This window comes from Panthera tigris, chromosome F2, assembly GCF_018350195.1.
Source record: "Panthera tigris isolate Pti1 chromosome F2, P.tigris_Pti1_mat1.1, whole genome shotgun sequence".
Classification (NCBI taxonomy): Eukaryota; Metazoa; Chordata; class Mammalia; order Carnivora; family Felidae; genus Panthera; species Panthera tigris.
This window is the reverse complement of record NC_056676.1, coordinates 14,214,163-14,230,125: the sequence shown is the minus strand read 5'-3', so window position 1 is coordinate 14,230,125 and position 15,963 is coordinate 14,214,163. Positions and strand designations below refer to the sequence as shown.

The 15,963-nt window shown below is 37.2% G+C and overlaps 1 protein-coding gene across 6 annotated transcripts in view; it reads left to right on the top strand.

The window, feature by feature from the left end:
* Positions 1-15,631, top strand: part of TTPA (alpha tocopherol transfer protein) — a 59,289-nt gene extending 43,658 nt beyond the window's left edge. For 2 of the 6 annotated variants that reach the window (XM_042972998.1, XM_042973000.1), the window contains exons 2-5: positions 4,505-4,658; positions 9,870-10,063; positions 11,569-11,679; positions 14,052-15,631. In XM_042972998.1, coding sequence (XP_042828932.1) covers positions 4,505-4,658; positions 9,870-10,063; positions 11,569-11,679; positions 14,052-14,225 — 633 coding nt within the window. In that variant the 3' untranslated portion in view covers positions 14,226-15,631. Of the gene's footprint in view, positions 1-4,504; positions 4,659-9,869; positions 10,064-10,586; positions 11,680-14,051 lie in introns of those variants that run through there. The other 4 variants (XR_006212892.1, XR_006212891.1, XM_042972999.1 and 1 more) reach the window with 4 other exon arrangements.
* The last annotated feature ends 332 nt before the right edge of the window (positions 15,632-15,963 follow it).

The following is a 15,963-nucleotide window of genomic DNA, read 5'->3' as shown; positions in this document are numbered from 1 at the left end:
ATGTGTAGAGGTAACTAATAATAAAAAAGTGAATGATTTACCGATTTCATTTTAGCTGCTTTTTAAAAGTAATGTCTAGGGGCGCCTGGGTGGCTCAGTCCGTTAAGCGTCTGACTTTGGCTCAGGTCATGATCTCACAGTTTGTGAGTTCGAGCCCCGCGTCGGGCTGTGTGCTGACAGCTCAGAGCCTGGAGCCTGCTTTGGATTCTGTGTCTCCCTCTCTCTCTGCCCTTCCCCCGCTCACGCTCAGTCTCTGTCTCTCAAAAAAATGAATAAACCTTAAAAAATAATAAATAAATAAATAAAAGTAATGTCTAAACAAAAGAAGAAATAAAATTTACCCCCAGCCTCTGCTATATATATTATTTCCTGTATTCTTTATTTTCCTGAATTGTTTTCATTGCACCATATCCTTGAGGAATTGGCCAGCAAGACTGTCTAAATCCATTGGATAGGGATCAAGTGTCTGTGAACGTTTTGCCTCACTTTTCTGCCAACTGGAAAGGAAAGGGAAAGGCTTAGAGTGTGAAACTATTTTTTTTTTCATTTTCCACCATAAAAGCAGCTAATTCAACTCAAAGTCCCTTATTTATAATATAAAAACCCCAAAGTTTTAGCATATGAAGAAAGCTTGACAAGCCCCTCAGTTACATTGAAACTTCTCATTATTCTAGTTTTTATGTTTCAAGTTATAATGAATTAATGAGGTTTTTATGATTCTAATAGCTTATGGAGTACCAGGTATTTTGGTAAATAGTGTTTGTGCGGATTATGTCATTATTCACTTATTTTGGAAGAAACTGAGATGCAGAGAGTAACTAGTCCGAAGTCATTTATTAAGTGGTAGAGCAGGGATCTGAACTTGGCTTGATGTTTGCAGAGCCTATGCTCTCAAGCACACTACACTTGACCCTTCTGTTTAAAACAATGAACTTAAAACAGCCAACTGTTAACCTTTGCCTGTCCCACATATTCTTGTGAATTCCTGTCTTTTACAAGTGACTAGTTCAGTTCCTTATATTTTTGCTCCGTGTGGCAAGTTTTTTTTATCTTTTAAATATTTTTATGGTTTTCCCAAAGTCTTTGCAGCTTTCAAAATCCATTGACTCTCCCTGCTAATTTCCCTTTCAATGTAGCTTCTTTTGTAAATGTAGCTTCTTTGGTGTTTTCTTCTCCAAAAAATTGGGTAACAGTAGTTACCTCTCAGGATGGTTGTGAGAAGGAATTGAAATGATGCCATTGAACCCTATAAAAGCTGCACAAACATAGTCCTTATTTTGTTTGAAAGTACGTGAAAAATGTAAGAAGAAACATACTCGATTACAATGCATAGTTAAAATAAACCATAGCTTTTATTTATTTAATTATTCCTAATTGTGGTACAAAAGAGTTGCCTTCCAATAATGAATATCGACCTGCTTCCAGTTTTCTGTTGTTGTGGACTTTTGATGATTTGTTTGAGAATTGCTCAGTAGCAGTTTACGTCATTTATATAACTTATTTATATGTCAGCCGGGGTTTTGAATTGATTTATCAATGGAAAAGTAATCATCAAAGATCCGAGTTTAGATATTTCAATTTGCAAAAGCTAAATGTCCAAGCATAAGAGTGATTTGCACATCTTTACAAAAGCCAGTTTCTCAGGTTTGTGAATTCAGCTGGCTTACCCATGCATTCATTTATTCTTTCATTCAACACATGTACCTAACTCCCTGGTGCCCACCACTCTGCAGAGATCAATCAGCCGAAGACCCTGCCTCCATTACCTAACAGATCCCTTTTAATGAGCCTACAACTTCTATGGCTCCATGGTAAATTCAGATCATTCTTTTTATATAGGTGCTGATATGCTGTGTCTAGCGTTTTCCTTGAATCAGTATTAAAAGGACTATTTGTATATCTGAGGGACCATCGAAGTAATGAGCATTGCAACATGCTTAAAACCTTTGTTCTGATGCCCTCTCAGACAGGAGGAGGAAGAGAAACTCATAGAGTAGAATGAATATATCAGAATCTACAATGTACCTTTTGTTCTTTCTGCTTTTGGTAGTTGCTATTTAGGTCACCAATTATTTCGTTGTTGGCAGATTTATGGACTTTTTTTCGTTCTTACCTCTCAGTTTCATTTAACTTGTAGCAACTCTCTTTTTTTAAAACAATTCGGAAAAGTTTATCAAATGAAGAAATGAGAGGGAGAAAAACAGAAATAGAGAAAGTTGGAAAGACGATATCCGTGCGAGAGAGAAAGGAGAGAGGGGCAGCTGGCACACATAACTTCTCCCTCCCTTCTGTGCATCACGGTGTAGGTGTCGCTTCTCCTGTATACAGTCCAACCAGCTTTTCTCGTTCTTCAGCCTTTTTCAGTCACTTACATTGCCCAAGGGTTGGAATTCCCCCTTCTGCTTGGTTTTTGTATTTGTATTTGTAGTTTCTCATCCAGAGCATAACGACTTTGTGATCACACCTGTCATGTTTATTCCAATGACAATGGGATCCGTCCCTTCCTTTCATCTGAACCTCAGTTCCCCATTGCTAGCAGACCTCTTTAAACTCAAAACAAACATGCTGGCATTTTACAAAAATTGAGGACACGGAAAATCGTGAAGAGGAAAATTTTAAAACCACAAATTTTACATGCATAAAATGATTTTAGGATTCTCCACAAGACACTGGCAATATCTGTTTTACTTGTCAATGCAGAGTAACCATTACTGATGGTTCTTTTAAAACAGGATTCCTTCACACTTTGCCACGACGGGCCATCCAGGCATACTGTTCCACCCTGAACACAAATCTCAATTAAAACGTTGATTTTGGGGGCACCTGGGCAGCTCAGTCCATTAAAGATCCGACTTTGGCTCAGGTCATAATCTCACGGCTTGGCTTGTGAGTTCGAGCCCTGCGTCTGACTCTGCTGACAGCTCAGAGCCTGGAGCCTGTTTTGGATTCTGGGTCTCCCTCTCTGTCTGCCCCTTCCCTGCTCGTGCTGGGTCTCTCTCTCAAAAATAAATAAACATTAAACAAATTTTAAACATTGATTTTTGTTGTTTTTCTATTCGTAGAAAGAATAGTAGTGGTATAGAGATGTTCCTTTGTATCTTTGATTTAGCCCTTGTTTTTGAAGGAAAAGAAAATGAAACCAAAAAATCCTAGTTACCTTTAATATAAACCTGCACTAAGATACTTGGATGAGCAATATAAATCCAAATAACTCCCAATTATCACAACAGCAGTGGTAACTACCACTCATTATGCCCGTGTATGATTTAACCCTACCGGGCAGATATAGACAAAACAAGACTCAAAGGAGTTAAATATTTACCCAAGATCACACAGATAACGAATGGTAGAGTTAGGATTTTTCTGAAGCAGCAGCCTGGGAATTTAACTTTTCACTACAAAACATGGCTTGTATGATGCAGCGGTTACTGACAGGTCAGCTCCAGGGAATGCAAGCGTTTTACTCTGTTCATTGTTGTAACTCAAGCCCCTACACAGTGTGTGGAACATTGTAGATGCTCCCAAAATATTTGTGGAGCAAATTTGTTTGGTTTCTCTTCTTCCTTGTTTCAGAAAGGACTAAACGTGGATGTTTCAGCTATCTATCGCTGAGTAACAAATCACCCCCAAATTTAGTGGCTCAAACCACAGCTATTTATTTGTCTGTGATTCTCTAATTTGGCAGGGCTGCGTGGGGCTCATCTCCGCTCCACATTGCGTCAGATGGGAACTTGGCTGAGATCAGACTGAGAATGGCTCTGGTTGTCCAGTGTCTCTCTCCACCTAGACTTACCATTTGGCAATCTTAGTCTTTTTTTGTTTTAATTTTTAATGTTTATTTATTTTTGAGAGGGACAGAGACAGAGTATGAGCATGGGAGGGGCAGAGAGAGAGGGAGACATAGAATCCGAAGCAGGCTCCAGGCTCTGAGCCGTCAGCACAGAGCCCAACTCAGGGCTCAAACTCATTAGCCAAGCCGTGAGATTGTGACCTGAGCTGAAGTCAGATCTTTAATGGACTGAGCCACCCAGGCTCCCCTTAGTGATCTTATTCTTATGTGATATCTTGATCCCAAAAAGCAAACACAGAAAGTCCCAGACTTCCTAAACGAGCACAGTGTCACTTCTGCCAAAGCAAGATGTAAGACCAGCCCAGATTCAGGGAGGAGGGGGAGGAGGAATCAAATGGATCCCACCTTTGATGGGACGAATGGCGCCTGTGTACCAGGAGGGGTGGGTATTTGCAGCTGGTTTTGGAGACTACCGGCCATAGGAGACAAATGACAATTACTCAACTCTGAATTTGTGGTGAAGTCTTATCACCTGAGATCCTTGATGAAGAGAACTTTAATTTTTACAGCTAAAAAAAAAAAAAAAATATGCCAGATTACAATCCTGACATAATGGATGGAAGGGGCCACACATAATGCCAAGGCTTTGCTACCATTTTTACAAAGTGCTTACCAGGTATGTTATCTGTAGACAATTTTTACTTTATTTTTCAGTTACTGAAAAACTATTATAAGTGGAGGGCAGAATGTCCAGAAATAAGTGCCGATCTACGCCCTAGAAGTATCCTTGGCCTTCTGAAGGCCGGTTACCTTGGAGTTCTGAGAGCCAGAGATCCCACTGGCAGCAAAGTTCTTATTTACAGAATCGGTAAGTCACACGTAGTACTTTTTTTCTTTTTCTTTTTTTTTTTTTTCTTGACTGCCCTATTGAAAGCTTTAATGAGTCCATATTTAAGAATTCAGCTTTTTAGGTTTTCACTTAGGTTTAATTAAGATTTTAATGTCCCTCAAATATAATAAAACTGGCAATTGTGAGAAAATTAAAAACCGATGAAAATCTTACTTCCATTCTTCCACACAGTCAACGGTATAAAATAAGAGAGAGAGAAAACAGAGTAGAGAAATAAGGAAAAAAGGTGAAAACATCAAGGTAAAGGCTTTAAAAAGTACTCAGTAGGAAATCCAAATAAGAATTCTGAGCTGTCATAATGCCACATGAGAGCATGAATTTTGTCTGTTCAGTGTGTCCCAAACACTGAAACCAGGGCCTAATACTTAAATACTTCTGGAGCGAGCGAATGGCTAGTGGGTTAACCCCCAGGGCTAAGGAGGCAGGGGCCCACTCTCTGGGATGAGAAAGGAGCATTCCCGGGTAGTGGGAAGACAGTGTCTTCCACATGGCCCTCTTGTCACATCTTCCCCCTTTTCACATCAGGCCTTCCTGGTAATTTCTGTAGGTTGGTGACTACCCCTTCCTTTGACCTTTGTGTAGCTAAAAATGGTGCGTAACAGAGGACTCACATGGCCCCCGGCATCCTCCCTTGGCCCAGTGGGAAGGACAAAGATAACGAATATTTCATGAGGAGGATCTCATTAATTATAATCTTACAAAAACTTTTGCATCTGAAAATATTCTAGGGAACTTTAAAATATCTACAGCTTTGCTTTTTCTGCCTGATTATAGGTAACTCAACTGTTACCTGTAACTCAACTGTTTATGATCTTGCAAGAAGACACTGCACTCAATTCTTTAGGGTATCAGAAGATGGGGTAGAAGGATTCCGGTTTTCGCTCCAGCTTACGTATTGAGTACACCTGGGTCCATCGTGAAGCTGTTGTCTATAAAGCAGACATCACAATGTCTGTCCTGTCTTCTTGTTGCCCCGCCAGTGTTCTAGGAAGATGAAGGAAGTTCCCCAAGTTATTTAGGGGTAGCGTTGCCAGAGTTAAGATAGTATCCTTGTTTTGTATAGCAAGTAAACATACATTTTATGAAAATATGGTGTGTCCAGTTCGCATTTGAATTTCAGATAAACACAGCGAATAAGTTTTTAGTATGCATGGGGCACACTTACGTTAAAAATTACATCCTGATCATCTGAATTCCAGTTTTAACAGGGAGTCTTATAATTTATCTGCAATGCTAGTTGGAGGTCCCAGGAATATAAAACTGAAACCTGCAGGGGATTCTTTCTGCAAGTGTCCTGACTGTACTGCCTGGCCGGAGTTTGGTTTTTGGTTTTTGGTTTTTGTATTTTTTTTGTTTTTTGGGTTTGTTCATAAAGTACCTGGGGGCAAGTTAAGAAGTACAAATGACACCTTGAAAGTAAAAAGCAAATGTACTACTTTGATCATAAGTACCTTAACACTGGGGGCACCTGGCTGGCTCAGTCAGTGGAGCCAGTGACTCTTGGTCTCGGGGTTGTAAGTTTGAGCCCCACACTGGGTGCAGAGATTACTTAAAAATAAAATCGTTAGGGGCGCCTGGGTGGCTCAGTCAGTTGAGTCCTGATTTTGCACCGACGGCTTAGAACCTGCCTGGGATTCTTTCTCTCCCTCTCTCTCTCTCTCTGCCCCTCCCCTGCTCAAACACACACACCCTCTCTTTCTCTTGCTCTCAAAATAAATAAACTTAAAAAAATTAAAAATAAAGCCTTTATAAATACATACATACATATATACCTTAACAGTGAATCAATAGTCTTCTATTGCTTAGGGAGGTTTCTTGCAGTACATTAATAGTTAAGTATACTGTTTAACTAAAAGAGATTTTAAAGTCAAGAAAACATGTAGGTCAGTGATGGTCAGGGAAGCAAGGCATGTAGCAAATTTCCTGTGTGTTATGCAGAATAAGACGTTATTCTAGGGTGAAAAGGAGAATCAGGAGAGGTTTAGGAGTAAAATGAAAGGACAGAATAAAGATTTATGAATTTCCTCAACTTAACTGAATTAATGGGAGGAACTAAAGGAAATCTGTGGTAGAGGGTTTGGGACGTTAGCATCACCCCCTTTGCCTAGGTATCATGTCTGCAGTAAACGCAGTGACAAAATGTACAGAGCATTTTCACCATCCTGTCAGGGCAATACAAGGTGAAACTCAGTTTTTGCCATTATTAGCCCACAAGCCAGAGCATATCATTTTATGCTTTTGGGACCCACTACTATACCGCAGCAGCAAAAATACAATTAGCAGTGACCATTAACTTTGACTGTGGCGTAGTTCTTAGGAATACAAGTTCTACAGCACATTGACCAGGTTGGAACTCCAGCTCTGCTACTTTCTAGCTACCTGGGAAGTCGTACCTGTAATCCCATTTTCTCATCTGTCAAACGGGCATAGTAAAAACCCATCTCACAGGGTTGCTGTGAGGGTTAAATCTCATAATATATACGAAATATAATTAGAACGTTACCTGACATATAAGAAGCACTCGATAAATGTTAGATAGAGGCTGAAAAAGGAATTAGAAATCTAAGGCATGTTTTTCTTTTGCCTCAAAGAAGCTTCGAGCCTAGACCAGTGCTATCCAGTGGAATTTTCTATAATGATGAAATTGTTCTGCAATAGCCACTAGCCACATGTGACTATTGAGCACTTGAATGTGGCTTTTGGAACTAAGAAACTGAGTTTTTAATTTTACCCAATTGTAATTAATTTAGGTTTAAATAGCCACACGTGGCTAATGGCTACCATATTGGACAGCACAGGTCTAGACAACTATGTTGGTGAGCTCAGAAATTTAGGTCAGCTACTATTTTCTTAACTGCATACTTTCAATCATTCTGCTCCTAGTTTTCACCATGGTAGCTTTCTGCCAATGTCTGAAGTAGTATATTATATTTGATCTGGGTTATCCATGAATTGATTATTCAAATTCTTACCAGGCAGCTGAGGCTCTAAAAAGGCAAGGGGCAATCCTATTGTGCCTACCTGGGAATACTTCTGATGGTCTCTTCTCCATATATCTTTGAATTTTTCTTTGCTAGTAGACACTCCCCATCAATATTTAAATCTGTTAAGGGTCAGCCATCCAAAAGACCCTTTAAATTCTGAAATTCCTTAGGGTATTGGCCTCAACCTCGTGTTCTGATGCTACTTTCTGCATAGACCTAAGACAATCCCTATTGTGCTGTCTCACCCCCATATCTCCTGTCCCCAGGGACCCATACAACCAGCTCCTTGTTCCATCTGTATGCAATTAGATGTCTCTCAGTCACCATTTTTACATGTCCAAAAGTACGTATGATCTTTTCCTCCCCAAACATTTCTCTTCCACTGTTTTCTATCTCAGTAAATGGTACCACCATTCTACCCAGCTGTCCAAGGCAGAAACTGGTGCTTTGAAACTTTGCCATTACTTACTCATGAATCTTCCCCCCCTCTTTTTAATTTGTTTTGTTAGACACTCCATGGAACCTTCAATATGAAGACTTGCATTTTTTTCAGCGTTGGAACATTTTTCTCTACTGTTACTCCCCTTTCCTCTATTCCCCATTCTCTGCATTATTACCTTCCAGAACTCTAATTAGTTGGATGTTGAAACTTCTGCTAGCTGCCTGTTGCCAGCTGCATGAGTCTTTTGATACATACATATCAATTCTTGGCTCTTTTCAGAGAATTTCTCAGCTTGGTATTCCAAACCATTATCCACTCGTTGGCTTTGTCTTTTCTGCCATTTGTCCCTTCAGCTGAGATTTGCTTGAATTGCCATCTTTTTATTTCCAAGATCTCAGCTGATTCTTTCAGATAATATTCTGTCCTGGGGCGCCTGGGTGGCCCAATCGGTTAAGCATCTGACTCTTGGTGTTGGCTCAAGTCACAACCTCACGGTTTCTGGGTTTGAGCCACACATCTGGCTCTGCACTGACAGTGCAGAGCCTGCTTGGGATTCTCTCTCTCTCCTTCTCTCTCTGCATCTTCCTTGCTTGTGCTCTCTCTCTCTCTCTCAAAATAAATAAATAAACTTAAGTAACAACATGTTCTTATAATAGCCTGCATTATTCTTTTTTTCCCCTCACAAACTATTTTGCTTCTTTTTAATGTCTCTTGCTTTATTAACTGTTTTCTTGCATTTTAGTGCCTTTATTTATTGAGTGTAACTTCCTTCTTCCTTGAATGTGTATATTTTTTTTAATTTTTTTTTTTAACATTTATTTATTTTTGAGACAGAGAGAGACAGAGCCTGAACGGGGGAGGGTCAGAGAGAGGGAGACACAGAATCTGAAACAGGCTCCAGGCTCTGAGCTGTCAGCACAGAGCCCGACGTGGGGCTCGAACCCATGGACCGTGAGATCATGACCTGAGCCGAAGTTAGCCGCTTAACTGACTGAGCCACCAGGCGCCCCAATTTTTAAAAATTCTTATAATACTGAATGACTGCGTATCTTCTTTTAAGATCACCTGTTTACCTGTCTGTTACTGCCATTTCTCCTTGCCCTGGCCTGCCCAGGGATGGTAGGGGAGGGGAGAAGACTAGAATGTCAGTTAGTCTTCTAGTTGTTTCCCCGGGGTGTGGGCAGCTACTGGAGTGCTTCCCTGTCTCTTTTCCAAAGCCCACACTTACTGTTCTGGCCTGTTCAGACGTGACGGCTATGTGCTGTTGCTACTGAAGAGTGTCTGAGACATCAGCCTGCCAATCTGCTGTTCACACATTTCCCTTAGCAACCTCTTTGGTTACTACAGGGCCCTAGTTACTCCTTATAAGGCTTTATCACCCTAAAGCTTTTCTCATTTCCAATACCTCTGAGCTTGGAGCATACCTGGGGGCATTCTCATCTTCAGCCACAGCCGTCTCCTGCATGTGGTGGGCGTAGTTTCATCTGGCAGTCAAATCTACCTGCATGCATTCTCTTTTCCCCCATGCTTTTAAAATCTGTTCTTTGCTAGGGATCTGAGGGTGGAGGGAGAAGCAGGAACATGTTTTTAGATCTATTTGATCTATTATTCAATCCATGATCATTGTACATGTTTTTAGTTCTACTGATCTTTTAAGTCTTGAAAGAATTGGTTTCCCTTTGTAAATCTTCCTGAGTTTTTACACTATGCTGAGATATACTATTTAAAAATTTTCTTTTTTAGCACATTGGGACCCAAAAGTTTTCACAGCTTATGATGTTTTCCGTGTAAGTCTAATCACATCCGAGCTTATTGTAGAGGAGGTAGAAACCCAACGGAATGGTATCAAAGCTGTCTTTGATCTAGAAGGCTGGCAGTTTTCTCACGCTTTTCAAATTACCCCATCGGTAGCCAAGAAGATTGCTGCTGTTCTTACAGTAAGTGTATATTTTAACTCTTTGGGATAAATTTGTAAGGGATGGTGCATTTATCAGAAAATTAGATAAAAATTTTTAAATGATACACATAATTCAATGACGCTAAGAGGAAGGAAAGGGTGATTAATTCATGAAACAAAGAACGTTGCAAGAAACCAAAAATACGTTCAAAATTAGTAACCACAGAATTTATACATTTAAACAACAATGTGGTAATTTTCTCTTTTTGTTATTAAATTTTTCTTCCTAAATTAAAAGATTGACTCAAAACAATATTTATAACAATGGTACAATGGGATGTAACATTCTTGGAAGGTATAAATTGATGCAGTTCTTTCAGAAATTAAAAGATTTTTAAGATGGCCATCATCTAATACTACTTTCGGGGACCTAGCCAAGGAATAATCTTAAATACGGTAAAGACTTTGTATATACTATGTGCCAGGTACTTTGTTAAGTGTCTCAAGTGCATTACCATTTAATGGCCAAACGAGCCTATGGCTATTATTTTCCCATTTTGCAGATTAATTAACGGTATCGGAGAGGTCACAATGCCCAAGGACACACATTTTGTCAGTAGAGAAGCAAGAATTCCAGGTCAGGTCATCTGAATGTAAGAGTTGTGCTTATTGCCTTATGTAAATGAAGACAGTTGCTTTGGCATCAATTTTTATAGATGAAAATTAGAAACAGCTTATTAGCGCAGTAACAGGAAAATGGTTACTTAAATTATGGTACATCCATTTAATAGATTATTGCAATGATATTAAAACTCATGATGTGTAAAAAAAAAATCGTATTGTGCCAATAAAACAAAACAGGGTGCAAATTATTTAGAGACCATATTGGAAATTATGTTTAAAATAAAATTATTCACAGGGAGAATCTGGAAGGAAAAGCTCCAAATTGATAACACATCTCTAAAAGCTATGCATAGGAAAATAATTTTTTTTTATGACAGAAACTTGGGGAGACAAATCAGTACATTAACAACACATTTTGGGTAGGAAAACTATTGATGAAGTGTTTTTTATTTATCCTTAACTTTCCAAATAAACCTATGTTACTTTGATGTGAAAGACTTAACCTGGGTTAAAGGTTTAAAAGTGTGTGTTTATCCTTTCAACTTCTATGAAGTTTTAATTATTTTCTCAAAATAAAAATTACGAGAAGATGGTTAACTATAAATATCCAAATGACTGATTGGTTCCTTGAAAGAACATGTATACGTGATTAGGGAAGATATTTTCTGTGTCTTACTTACAAAAGATGTAGATGGGTCTTAACATACTTTGTCTAAGCTGTAAGGTGAAATCTTTTCCTTACTCTAGCGACTGTGAACTGGAAAGGAGGCTATTGTATTGATACAATACATAATTCTGAAAATAAAATCCCACTTTAGGTCCTGCATGCACTAGGTATAGCAAGTGTTCAGAGAATGGACTGCTCGATAGGAATATATGTTAATTTACGCTTTGTTATTAACATTTTTTTATTTTCAAAAGGATTCCTTTCCATTAAAAGTTCGCGGTATCCATTTGATAAATGAGCCAATAATTTTTCATGCTGTCTTTTCCATGATTAAACCATTCCTGACTGAAAAAATTAAGGAACGGGTGAGTAAAAGACATATTCAAGTCACTATTCTTCTGTAGCAGACATTCCAATCCTTTTTTTATTTAAGGATTGCATTATTAGCTCCCCTCCCCTCCTCACAATTAACCCAGTGTTGTAAGTATTTGTCTAACAAACCAACTGCTTATATAAATTAAAATTCCTTTTTAATTTTGAAAAACCAAGTTAGTGAGATTGGAGAAGTTGGGCCTCTCGTTCGTTGCCAGTGGCGGTGCAAAACGGCATATTCCCTCTAGAGGGCAGTGTGGTCATAGTTACCAAAATCACAGTCCTTGCACTTCTGGGATTTTGTCCCACAGATACACCAACACATTAACAAAATTACACGTACGAGAGGATTCACTGCAACAAAAGATTGGAAACCACCAAATGTTCATCATCGGGGAACTGGTTATATAAACAGACACATCAACTCAATAGAATATGATATAATTTGCAGGATGTATTGTAAAGTGAAATAAGCAAACGAAGGATAGCTTTTATAGTATGCTACCTTCTGTATAAAAAGGGGAGAAATCAGAATCTCTGGTTACAGCTGCATTAAAAGGATATACAAGAAAGCAACCTAAATGGTTACCTAAATGGTAGCAGAGGCGGATGAGGTGTGAGTAGGGACCAGGGCATCTCACTGTGTATCTTTGATCTTGTTTTGATTTCTAGCCATATGAATGTGTTATCTGTGCAAATAAAAAATAAATGTATTTAAATTAGACATGCATGACTGAAAATCACAGTACCCAAGGTATGTGACTTAATGTCATGTTAGTTAAAGCAAAATGATTTGATTGTTCTTGTTTTTGTCTTCTTTTTTGACCTATCCTGTGGAGGCTTATCTGAGGTGACTATCTAATGTCTTTTAGGAGTTTTTCAAGTATCAAAAATAAAATCTGAGTTCCCAAGAATGGCAACCACTCTTCTACATTAATCTGTAAAGGATAATTTGTAGAGGTTATTCAGTAGGAATTTCTATCTGTCTTCAAGAAGAACCACACCTATGAAGATGGCCACTTTTCATTCTAGTATTTTTAGAAAAGTCAGTTTTGGGGTGTTGATTATTGTCTCTCTTCAGCGTAGCTTCATAATGGCTGACCACCTTCTGTTTAACTCTAAAATGTCTAAAAATAAGTATTTCTATTTTGGGGTATATTCTGGACAAATAAAAGCAAAAATAACAATACACTCAACCTAACAAATAGGAGAATATGAGCAAAAAAGAAAGAAAAATAAAAAATTGAGAAGGAGGTGAAGCATTTCGGTGAAAGTTAATTGACATGAAATGGACTTGCCACAATTAGAGAAGTGGGGACCCAGTCCAGCCCTTCTCCTCCCATTCAACCTTTTGCCAATACCCTATGAATGTTCTTATTTGGCCCTTCCTGAGGAGATAGGAGATTTTCTTTTCAATGAGCTGATGATATTTTAAACATTTCAGAAGAAGCCAAGAATTGGGGCTCTGAGGTTCCTGAGGAACTTGTTTTATTCTTCTAATGCAAAGATGAACATTTTACCCTAGCAGATGGAAAAAGGGTACTTATTTGTTTCTAGCAACACGTGCTAAAGGTTCTAAGTCTTTATTTTAACTTCATGGCATTATATGATCAATTTTTATAGTGTAAAGTATTTGAAAATTTAAGGTTCTCCACCATAATTGTCTCTTAATTCTTTAATAGCCAATTTAATAGCCATTAATTGTACCACATAAATTACTCCCCACATACATAGCTGTGTGTGTGCAGATATATGCTTTTATTTCATATGAACCAATACCAAGTAGCACATTTTTTTATCATCTATAGAAGAGTCTCAGGATGTTAGATGTTTTTGAATCACATGTACATTAGGGAACAGAATGTATAAAATAATTTTATTTAGAGTTTAAAAAAAATCTATTTTTTAAAGTTTATTTACTCAAGGGGTGGGGGATGGAGGGGCAAAGAGAGAGGAAGAGAGAGAATCCCAAGCAGGCTCTCTGTTGACAGCATGGATTTCACGAATGGTGAGATCATGACCTGGGCCGAAATCAAGAGTCACATGCTTAACCGACTGAGCCACCCAGGTGCCCCTAAAAATCTATTTTTGAAAGAGGATAGATCTTTTTATAAATCTTACATAGTTATCAGAATACAAACATGTGTAAAAAACAGTAAGATGATTAGACTCCTAAGCAACACAATACAAACTTAAGTAAAATTCTTACATAAGAAGAGAAATAAAGGGCATAGTGTCTATTCATGCTCTCCTATCTTGAAAGTCATTAGAGTGCCTTATTTTATGGTATTGATTTTACGTTAGAAATGCATCTTGTAAACTGAGAGGCTGGGGCATATCTTCTCAAACATTTTGGCTATTTCAGATTCATATGCATGGGAACAATTACAAACAAAGCTTACTTCAGCATTTCCCAGACATTCTTCCTCTGGAATACGGTGGTACAGAATTCTCCATGGAGGACATTTGTCAGGAGTGGACAAATTTTATAATGAAGTCTGAAAATTATCTCAGCAGCATTTCACAGATCAATCAATGAGAAGAAGTTATTTAATGTGAATATTAAATATACATGAGTGAGATCCTACCTGCTTACATGAATGAAAGAAAAATAATCTTTTTAAACTAGTTAATGCTTGTCTGATTGATCTTCTAAAATGTAAAACTCTTCTGACATAAGCAACGTGGGGATTTGGAAAACTGCTTTTTAAATGCATTTTATCTTTCAGGTAGTTAAATGTTAGTACTTCTTGAAAGCATAGAAGAGATTCCTGGTTTTTGTACTTGAAGTTATCTCTTAAAGTAGCTATTCATGTTCACCTTTGTATATTTCTGAAAAGTTTCCTTTTAACCAAGTTATTTGACTACATTGGTTTAGGAATAAGTGTACTACAAATAGTCCATGAAAAAGAAGTATTAGTACAAATCATCTGATGATAAAAATCTATCAACATCCATCATGGGTGGGTGTCAGATTAGATTATAATTCAGATTAAAATCTGAATACAGTTTTACAGAGTTATTTCTATGGGCCAGCAAGACAGTTTATCTCAGGGAGGTTCTATTTCAGCATAATTTGCACAATAGAAAATTTTGATTGAAGAGTCTCGATACCATAAACTATTGTATGTAACATCTAGAGGTCTCTGAAATTACTCATGTTGACAAAATTGATAATCAAAAATAATTTAGGAAATATTTTAGGTATAGCTGATGGCTTCTTAATACTATTTCTGCATTTTCAAACAAATCAAGAACGTAATTTTGACTTCTGTTTTTAGTTATCTTATCAAGAATACACAGAGACTTAGAAATGGAATAATACTTAGTCGTCATACATGGACTCTATTTTTAATTGAACAATAACACAACTACACAAAGGAAAGGAAATGTTTACATTTTAAAAATCACTGTCAGTTACACCTGGAACTTTTCAGATTATGTATGAAATAATTTAACTTTTAATATATATCAGAATATTCTAGACAAATTCTATAATTCATATTTACTTTAAAAAATCAGTAGTTAAAATGTGCTGTTTATATTATAGCTTATGTCATAGAATATTTCATTTATTAAGAAAGATACAATGTCAATATAGCTTTCAATTTATGACACAGTGTTTCATAATTTTTAAATTTTGTTTTAAGTTTGAAAAGAAAAAAAACACAGTACAAATTTGTTACACATTTGTTCAACTTTAATCATGCAATAGTATCTTTGTGAAAGGATATATGAAGGGTATATTTCTTTATAAGAAAATTATTCTAATCAGGTGAGCTGATAATTTTAATTCTCTGTACATATGTCTATGAAAAAATTGAGAGCAACTGTGAATGTTCATTAGAGAACAAATTTTGATTTAGCATTGGGAAGCTAACTTTACATTATAATTTTTATTAAAAAATTAGATTGTGCCTGTTTTCTAAAAAAAAAATCATAAAGACTTCCTTACAAAATTATATAATTCACAAAATTGTATGATTAAAAATAACAGCAGAATAAAATCATTGAAAAACAATGAACAATAACAACGACAAAAAGCTCTGGTTTACCCAACTTTTATTTTTCTGTAAAGGAGGTTTATATCCGAGTTCCACTTCATTTACATTTGGATACTTAAAACACTTACTCATGACTCTGTGAAGGAATGATTACTTTAGCACGTGAATAAAGGATAGTATTTAAAAATGTTGTTTAAATGTGATTCACTGGTGATGTTATTAACAGTAAACAGATTTAAAATATGTCAGTAGAAGTGCATTTCATGATGGTAC